Below are 10,418 nucleotides of genomic sequence, written 5' to 3' on the forward strand. Positions count from 1 at the left end.
GGTAACGCAATTGAGCAAGTATTTTTTAATATTTTACAACCATTAACAACATAGCCTTCAAGACCTGCATTTTTTACGTTCAGTGAGCCGCTGATTGAGCATGATCGAGGATCACGTTGTGGCGGCACCCGCAGTAAGCCGGTATAACACCGTTACAAAATTATATCACGTATTTTTCGTCAATACACACTAGAAAAGCAGTAAAAGCCTTCAAACAAACACATAACGGTAAATCGTGAACGGACAGTAACGGTACCAGTGGACCATAGGCATCCAAGCCAAGTACATGTGCAGTTTCTGTTGTAGCAGGCAGCGCGTGTTTACTTCCAAGGTTAAATTCGTACGCGGCTTTTCGCTGGCGCAGTCGGGAGTTCTGCGTCTTAAATGGTAATAAGGTAACGATCGGAAATCATAGTGCCGTCCGTTTAGCAGGCAATAAGCGTGCACTCGTAAGCCACTCTAGATGCCCGACCATGAGCTTGTGCGTGTGCGCGTGCCGGTCGGCGGTTCAGCTGGAGAAGCTTCTCAGGAGCACGCTGACCTTTCCGTGCGCACGCCGCATGTACTACGCCAGCGGCGGCGCGAGAGACAAGAAGAATCGGACCGTGCTCATGTACGTCACTTCGATGACTGTGCTCGTCGGTGGGCTCAGCTACGCGGCCGTACCGCTGTACAGGATGTACTGTCAGGTGAGCACACTGGTGTAACACGGGCACTTTCGATCGCGATCGAGCCGCGGCCAGGATCGAGTTCATTGACCGGGATTGGCTTATCTGCGCGAGACGCGGAAGGGAGCCAATTGCGGTCGTCAATCTTGAGCAAACTGACCGGGATTGGCTTATCTGCGCGAGACGCGGAAGGGAGCCAATCGCGGTCGTCAATCTTGAGCAAACTGATCGCGATTGGCTTATCTGCGCAAGACGCGGAAGGGAGCCAATCGCGGTCGTCAATCTTGAGCAGACTGATCGCGATTGGCCTGTTCGCGCTAGATACGAAAAGGAGCCAATCGCGGTAGAGAAGTTCAATCCCAATCGGAGCTTGATCGCCATCGAAATGCCACCTGTATTATATGGGTCATGGTTAAATATGCCTGGTGCAGGCCGAATTTCTTGTTTTTTTACTTATTGTGCGAGCACGCACGTGCAGCTCTTGCTGGAAAACGTTTTGTGTCTTGTCTGCACAGAAAAGTCATCCAAGCAGGCATAGTCATGAGAGAAATGGCAGATCAGTTGCACATTGTGCCCATTTTCAATATCTCAGTGCAGTATAGGCAGGTTGTTATAACTCAATAACTCAAACAAGTGCCGACCTACGACTAAGCTCTGTTTATACACACGAAGGTGTTACATGTGCATACTGTATCAAATTGACGGTTATTATTACATATGCACAAGAAAAGGCATCGCCTTTACTCACCCTAGAATATGCAGTCGAGGTGTTCCAGTTCCTTTTTGTGAGAGAGGTATCAAGGGCTGGCGAATGCACTGAGCACCTTCGCATGCAATGTGAGCTGCTTTGACTTTTCACCCATGTGCCGTAATCTCTGTGCGTAGATATTAAACAGCGTACCATCGGGTCCTATGTGATTTGTCTCTCGAACGCAGTCAACGGGCCGGGGCGGCCAAGCATTTGCGACCGAGGCCGGTGAGAAAATCGAGAAGATGGACCGCGTGAGCCATCGTCAGATCCGGGTCAACTTTGCCGCTGACATCGGCTCGGGGCTGCGGTGGAACTTCAAGCCACGCCAGGCGGATATTGTGGTGTGTACCTTGCTCTGTCGTCCCACTGCATGCTTACAAATGTGAGTGCTGTGATATCGTTGCGGTCGAATCTTCAACACCCCCCTGGCAGTTCGCATGCATTCATCAACCAGGTGCCTTTTCTGTTAAAGGTACAGCTTACAAGCTGTGAATACTAGGGGGCAATATTACTTGCTCGATAACCTTACGAGTAAGTTTACCTTCTATAGTTGGATACAACTTAAGAAGTCCGGGAGGCCCCGCCTCGACGACCGAAGCGCTGCAGTCGATCGCTTCCGCGACTAAAGAAATAGTCCGCTCATGACGTCAGTCTGGAGAGCGCACCCATTGGGGCAGGCTTGTGTTCATCTGCCTTTGAGGAGGAAATTGTGCAGACTTCTAAAGTTGTATCTGACTAGAGATTCAAGAATGCTTTTCGGCATCGTGTTTCATTCATCAAGTAATTTGGCTAGCTCGCTCACTCTGCAACATTTTTAGCGCATAAGTGGGAAGTCAAGGATTCCGAAAAAAGAGAACACAGCACAGGGTGGTTTTTGCTCACTTTCTTAGGATTCTTTTGCTTCCAACTTTAGCGCTAAAAATTTTGTATGTGATTCAACGCCAACTTGTCCAGCAGCAAGTTTTATCGAAGTACGTGCTTACTCTACAGGAGATCCAGTAAATGAGTTTTTGTTTGCACTGCTCTGTATTGTGTCCTTTCTACCTGAGTGCTTGGACACCCCACAAGATGCATGCTAAATAGAACCCGAAGTGGTCAGATATAATTTAGGAGCTCTCAGCTATGTTATTCCCTTTCAACCATTGCACGCTTTCAGGATGAAAGGCTCCACAAAATTACATTTGTTTACATTAATTGATTTTGCATCAATGTCAGTGCCTTTGCCCCTTCTTATTTGACCTCCATTGAATAACTCTTTCCATTGCATTCTGTAGGAGGTGTCTCTTTGTTCTTCGACTATGGTACAATTTTCTGTGTATATCATGAATTTGATAACAGGACAGTAGAACCTTGCTATAACGAGCACTACTATAGTGAATTATTAGTTACAGCAAACAAAATAGGATGGTTGGTCACGCTTAATTTCAGTGACCTTTATTCTTTTTAAAATAACGAAACCAAAAATGCAAGAGCTGCCGCGATATCGGCTGTAACGAAGAAATATTTGGTTGGCATGAGGCTCAAAACTCGAAAGGCAGCTTAAAAAAGAAAATAAATATCGAAAGACAATTCACAACCACATTTTTTTTAAATTGTCTGAAACAGTTGCGGAAATCTTGGTCACCCACTGCAAAAAAAGAAAAAAAGCTTATTTGACTGATTGCATCACCGTATAAACCGAGAGGGAAAACTATGGAAGCTCATGTTACAACGAAAAGCATTGCTGTATCTAAGGCTTTTGCACGAACAAGAGTATGAAGTTGGGCATGTTGGTTGTCGCCGAGTGTAGAGTGGTGCGCACGGCAGGCACCTTGCATTTGAAACGAAGCGAGGTTGCCGTGATGGGAACATTACGCGTCACATTCGGACGAGCCAAGCTCATTGCATCAACAATTGTGGTCAACATGTCGCGCAATCAACCCGGCAGCTTGCGGCCGATTTCGGTTTCGCTCGCTCGCATCGTTAACAGTAACAAAGAAAAAGAGCCCTTAAAAGCCGTCTCCTTCCAACGAAGGGTGGCGCCACTTGTCCAGTGTTGAAGAAAGAATAATGAATAATGCATTGCTGTATCTAAGGCTTTTGCACGAACAAGAGCATGAAGTTGGGCATGTTGGTAATGCATAACTGATCACATAGCGCAAAATTTGACACTGGGCAAAAGAAGGGATGAAGACGAGCGCTTAAAAAAGCGCTCGTCTTGTCCCTTCTCTTGTCCGGTGTCAAATTTTGCGCTACGTGATCAGTCACTTTTGCACGAACCAGACTGCCAGTTTGTTAGAGCTAATCTTTATCTCTATTGCTACAATGAATCTCAGGTATAATGGAGAGGAAACTACTTGTGACCATAGTGATAACCAGGTCATCTACCATGTACAGGTCGCCCCCGGTGAGACCGTGCTGGCCTTCTACACAGCGCGCAATCCAGGCGACAAGCCCGTTGACTGGCATCGCCACCTACAACATCTTACCCTTCGAAGCTGGAAAGTACTTCAACAAGATCCAGGTGAGAGGGTTGTTCACATTAGAGTTAATGCGGTATCTTTCTGCAGGTGCTATACTCGGCGACAACTTGTCTTGACATTGTAGCTAAGGCTACGGAGGTGGGGCTTCCGCACATTTGTGTTGCTCTGCAAGTAGTACGGCAGCTTGCGGCTGATTTCGGTTTCGCTCGCTCGCATCGTTAACACGTTTAGAAAAACATATACATGAAAAATGTGAATGGGAAAAACATTTCTGACTGTTCAGTATACATTATAGTGTCATATTACGAGTATATTTTCTTGGAGAACTAAACAGCGCGTTTGTGGCCGCACACTGGCCCACTATGTCACGGAGGCCATGCTTACTTTGGAAAATGGGCATGCTGAAAAGGTGGTGCTGTCTAGGAAATGGAAAGAAAAGGAAGGCATTCTTGCAAAGGGAACAGTAACTGTATTTTACCTAAGACTTCCTGTAACTGTTCGAGTCTCATGATAAATAAAGCAGCAATTATTTCAGCAAGGCAAATGAGAAAATTATCAGTAAACTAAGTACTATTTTTTGGCGCAAAAGCAGGCATGCGTTTCGGTTATGCAGCTTCCACAGTACTGTCGAGAAGAGTTGTCGCCGAGTATAGAGTGGTGTGCACGGCAGGCACCTTGGATTTGAAGCGAAGTGAGGTTGTTGTGATGCGAACACAACGCGTCACATTCGGACGAGCCAAGCTCATTGCATCAACGATTGTGGTCAACATGTCGCGCGATCAGCTCGCTTTATAGGATGCCATCTGTGACCACTTCATTTCAAATTTAACACGTAACCTGGGGCCCTCAGGTGGGACGGCAGATTCTATGACCCCTTTATTTCGAACTTGGCACACGTATAAGACTGAAGTTAAGTGGAAGATGACGTTGAAGTGATGAGAATTAAGTGAACAAATGTCGCTGAAGCTCACCCCTTGTTGAAACAGTGGCTCCAGCCTCGATACAACGTGGAATGGTGCCATTTGTTGAGTGTATGCCAACAAGTAACAAATGCACAAGTTCTAAGTACGGTACTGTTTCAGTAAGTGGAAATCGCCTAAATACATTTGCAAACAAGAAAGATGTCGAAACGTTGGCTCCAGCTACATTTCTTGTTCACCGAGTTTTCATCACTTCAAAGAGGAATGAGTACTGCTCAAACATCGTTGTATTTTCCCAATGCGAAAGAACTGTCGTTGATCTGAATCAAAATTTTTGCATCTCTTTGTAAATGGTGCCACAGAAGAAAGCTCTAAAGGATGTCTTACAAGAGAGGGACAATCTGATGTATGTATATATTTCTTACTCGTATCCTGAGAAATGAGGCCAAATTGCATGGTCCTGTTTAAGACCAGAACCTTGTCAAAACTTGCAAAAAGAAAGCATGGCCCTTGGGTGAGTCTGTGCTGTACTGGACGAATTGATTAGAGAATCTGCTTTCCTTTCTTTATGTTTTTTAGCTCTGTGCTGGAGCTGTGATGCAGTGATTCGTCTGTGGCCATTTTCGTGTGTGCTAATCACCCTGCGCTTTTTTTTCTTGTTTCCAGTGTTTCTGTTTTGAAGAGCAGCGCTTGAACCCCAACGAACAGGTGAGTGCACCTTTTCCACGACATTGTATGCTGTCAGCTGGGAATGCAGTGTCACCAGTGGGAGAAAGTACCGTTAGAAAATAGGGTGACACGGTGTCCAAAGCATTCAAGCGTGGCGATTTTCAACACGTCATTGATGAAGACCGAGAGATAGAGCCTAGCATTAGCAGAATGAGAAGGAGGGCACCCGATTCCTTTTTAACTGACAATTGCTCGGAGTGCGGATTATTCACATTTGAGATGGTCATAACAAGTGGCTTGCTGTTTCAACATTTAGCGTCGTTGAAGGCTTTTGCAGCCATCAGCATTTAGTTGCTGTGCCATCAAAAGCAGTTTGTGGGTTCTTCGTCATATCAACTTGTGGCCAGCATGGTAGCAATGCATTATGCTCAATCCTACGCTAGTCTTATCGTCCACCGTTCACGTGCGGCTGAAAGCACTGTTAACATGGGCAAAGCGTTGTTCTGACCATTGGTCAAGCAAGAAAAGCACAAAAAAAAATCACGGTTTGACTGCAATGAATGCGATAACTACAAATTGGAATGTTATATGAAGTAAGGCCAGCGGTTAACTCTTTTTGACCTGATCATGTGTAACTCAACAAAGTGCTAGTTTAAGGGAATACGGCCGCTCCAGGGACTGAAGTGGTTTTCGTGCTGTCAGTCCTTTAAATGTGAAGGAAGCGTTGAGAGCACAGCAAGTGCACAAGCTGTCTCCTGATGTATGTCGAGATATCGCGTGCGCCAGTGCTCGCAACCGCGCCTTTGTGAGCAATGTTCCCAGTTGCTGCTTGAGCAACACAGCCCCACCGACGCTCCTTCGCCTGGCGAAAGACTGGCAGGGTGTTTGCTTTAAAATACCGACCCACATATCTTTAACCTTGATTTTAGGGGCCCCAGGTCTAGAAATGAGGGACGTGGGGGTAATTTGGTCGGTGTGTTGCAGTGAAACATGTGTTCTTTTCCGCAGGCATGCATTTCAGTTGACCACGAGACTGTTTTTTTTCCCCTTTCTTTTTTTTCTTGTGCTGGCAGCAGCAAGGCCCGCCATTTTCCCGGTTTAGCGGCAAAATTGGGACCGGGTATTGCTGGAAAACATAGCAACGTTGCTTGTTGGGCGAGTTGGAACGAGTCAGTCATAATGTAGTTCAGCGAGAGGACAAGAACACAGCGCATTTCTTCCAACTAAAGTTTATTGGATTGGGACACATCTATATATACACACAGGGAAAGCAAGAAAAGAAAAAACGAGGAAGAAAACCAGTGTGTGACTTATCGGCACTTTTCTTGATTTCACCTTTTGGTTTTTACTTCCTGGTTTTTTCTTTTCTTGCTTTCCCCGTGTGTGTGTGGTTTATTGGATTGGGACATGCGTCCCAATCCAATAAACTTTAGTTGGAAGAATGCGCTGTGTCCTTGTCCTCTCGCTCATCTGTTGCCTGTTTTTTGCGCTGAACTACATTACGACTGGAAAACATAACCATTGGAGCCGCAAACTAGCAGGCACAGCAAACGACCACCTCTGATTACTTTCAGTAATTTAAAGTTCCTTGCATCCCGGTTTATTATGTTTGGTTAATTCGAAAACCCGCTTAATTAGAAGATTTTTGACAGTCCCAGTGACTGAATTAACGAGGTTTTACTGTATGCACTCTTTTTTAACCTCCGTATTTGCCTTTATTGCGTTTACTAAACCGCAGGTGGACATGCCAGTGTTCTTCTACATCGACCCGGAGTTTGCGGCTGACCCACTGCTAGAGAACTGTAATGACATCACACTGTCGTACACCTTCTTTGAGGCCAAGCCGGGCATACAGCTGCCTCTGCCCAACATCCGGTGATGCCAATGCGCCTCGTCTAGTCTCAGGACTCCTTCACAACGTGCTGCAGGAGGCACACAATTCACGCTAGTTAGTGTGTAAAATGAACTTTTTTTGTTGTTGTTACATGCAACGTTTGGATGATGTCCATGGCACACCTTCTAACTGTGAACCAGGGGTTGTGGCGTTTGGTTGCTGATCTTGGTCAATGGGTTTGATCCTGGGCTCTTACACGCAACCCAATGGGGGTGGAATAAGAAAAAATAAAACGATCAATCATGCATTGAGCGTTGATGTTTGTATCAATGGCTTTGCTAGACCCCCCACTTTTGCAGAGGCAGGATTCGCCTCGAGATCTTCGAGTGGCACCCTCTCGCGTGTGGCGTGATCCCGGGGACTCTGGTGCCGCTTAGCGCGCGTGCGCTCGCTACGTGAATGCTGCTTGACGTTGCTGGCCAGGGTGGCCTGCTCGAGTTATTGAAAGATTAGTAGGCAAGTTCATAAAACAAATTTTACTGAATGTTCAAGCAAAATGCCCCGTGAAATCGAGTGGAGTTGCCGTCAGGAGCACGTGAAGTGTCAATTACTCCAGGTGTCATCTGCTAGCCATCAGTGTGTACATGTATGCATGGCAAGGATTTCTTTTCTTTTCTGTTCTATGGCCTTGGTGCACACAAAACGACTTTCTGTCCCATTTTCGATCACTGAATTCAGCGTTCGGGCTTCGGCTTTTGTGTCTGCGTTATAGTGCAATGTATGTATACCACGTGCTGTGTGTGTTCGGTTGCCAAGCCTGCTCCTTTGGTTCACTCCAGTTGTTCAGATTTTTAAGCGCATGTCAAACGATGTGTGGTGTCATTCAAATAAACTAAGTGGTCGTTACAGGCAACAACCTTTGATTAGATCCAAGTTTTCACTACTTGAAACAAACAAGAAATAAGAAGGCAGAAAGCACTAGGAAAAGGGGGATGCACGACGGTGATATGAAATAATGATGGGTTGCTTGTGCGGAGTTCTTTTACGCAACGTATTTTAATCCCTATGTTAATAAATCGACGTTTGCTAATTTGTTCACGGTCATCTGAAGGTATGCTGCACAGAATTAATGTAATCATACTAACGTAGATGAATACAAAGCTTTCACACGAGGAAGTCGTAATAAGATGTGTTTGCAATAAAATAGTGTAAGTCACTCTCAGTGGTCAACTCCTGATAGGGTGTGGTGCGATCATTGTACTCAAAAGACTCACACGGTCATTTATGCAAAACCACATGCCTAAGACGACCTGAAAGGGAAAACCATCTTTTAAGGCAAAAGCCTTAGATGCCTCATCAAACGTGAAAATTGACCATCGGTGTCCTGCAGCGTCGGGCACAGCACAAGTGATGCAGAAAATCATGAGATGGTGATGTCACCCTATGACATCACAGATTGCAAAATTTTGTGACATCATCACGTCACAAATTGTGGCTTGATGTCACGTGACGTAACATCACATGATGCCGTCATCACATGACATCGTAGCTTGGTCAAAGGTGGGCCGATCACGGAGGCAATGCAAAACCAGGTGAGGTGCCTCCGATCCTGGAGGCAGTGGAAGACCACGCTAAGGGCACAAAGCTTTCGGAGGGTGGCGGAGCAGCATCAATACATCGGCTGAGAAGAAAAAGATGGCTTTTGACTTCGAGTCGTCTTAACTGAACACATAAGGGACCCTGCAAGTTTTTTCTTAAGTCGATGTATTGTTCCTCCCCCGCCCCCCTCCGAAAGCTTTCTGAACCTAACGCGATTTTGCACTGCCTCCAGGATCGGAGGCATTGCAAGCTTTCCACATCTCACCAGGCGTTGTACTGCCTACGTGATCGGTGGGCCACTCACGGAGGCAATTCAAAGCGACGATGACATGCGATGACGTCACGTGATGTGATGTCACGATGACGTCACAAAGTTTGGCGATCTGTGACATCATCACGTGATGATTTTTTGCATCACTCGTGCTGACGCCGCCGACGCGTGATGCCGACGGTCAATTTTCGCGTTTGATGAGGAATGTAAGGCTTTCGCCTTAAAATATTCAATCTTTATACAGCGCGGTAAAGAATGGCAATGATTAGGCAAAGGGGCCAAAAGAATGGTGGGAAAGAGTGCTCTTTCTCGTCTTCCTGGGCCCTTTCGCCGATTTTTCCTGCTGTTTACCAAGCTGTACTATCGGTGTCAAATGAAACAGCAGAGCGCATTGCCCAAGCATTAGAAACTGTAGAGTGCACACCGTCCTGTCATCACCATTGACAGGTGCACACACCCGATTAGGCAGCACTGCGCGATCGAAAGCATGAATGTGGCTCACAAGCGGCAAACCACAATAACGTATCTATCTCTAATCATAAGGGTGCGAACTGTACCACGCGCACCACTGCTGGTGTTTTATTCGGCACTGATAGCACGTGTAACAAGTTCTAAACTTTTAATGTGCACCAAACTCGCCTAATCTATGCTAGTTGTCCGCAATAACCCGCTGGTCGGTGAACTTGTGAATTTTATTTTGTCGGCAAACGTTTTGTGTACACAGGTCCACATTACTGCAGTTGGGAGTGAAGTGTGAATTTTTGTTCAACTCAAGTCTGTCCACACAACGCTAACTTTGGCGAATAAGCCGTAAAAAGCGAAGACTCTCGTTAGTGTATACTCCCGTTAACTCGCTTGGTGAGACGTTCGCAATTTCACGTAAGATATTTCAGCGCCATCCAGCCCAGGAAGTTACACTAGTAACTCGGGGGCATGACCCTGACCGCGATGACTGTGCGTACGTAAAAGATACGTTAAATGTAAACATATCTTAACCTCCTGTAATGCTGCCAGCCATCATAGAACTATCACAAGAAAATACAGCTAGTAATTGAGGAGCGCCATGCGATGTGAGCAAACTATAACAAAAATGTTGCTGTTCTAGCCAGAGCCTAGCGGACGGCAAAAGCCGAATCCCCCATTTGTGTCAACGGAGCGTCAGTTCGCAGCGCCCCATTGGTGGTGCATGAGGTGAATAGTAAGTCAATATTTTTATTGGTGTATGTACAGTGCTCGTCAAATGA

At 46.0% G+C, this 10,418-nt stretch overlaps 1 protein-coding gene across 1 annotated transcript; it reads left to right on the forward strand.

Annotated features, from left to right (window-relative positions):
* Positions 1-283: 283 nt before the first annotated feature.
* On the forward strand, positions 284-7,609 carry LOC119399603 (cytochrome c oxidase assembly protein COX11, mitochondrial-like). The gene is given in 6 exon segments (XM_037666409.2): positions 284-689; positions 1,605-1,760; positions 3,796-3,858; positions 3,860-3,922; positions 5,468-5,509; positions 7,209-7,609. Coding segments are annotated over 6 exon segments (681 nt in total). The 5' UTR covers positions 284-473; the 3' UTR covers positions 7,350-7,609.
* Positions 7,610-10,418: the final 2,809 nt, after the last annotated feature.

The sequence above is a fragment of the Rhipicephalus sanguineus genome, chromosome 7, assembly GCF_013339695.2.
Source record: "Rhipicephalus sanguineus isolate Rsan-2018 chromosome 7, BIME_Rsan_1.4, whole genome shotgun sequence".
NCBI lineage: Eukaryota > Metazoa > Arthropoda > Arachnida > Ixodida > Ixodidae > Rhipicephalus > Rhipicephalus sanguineus.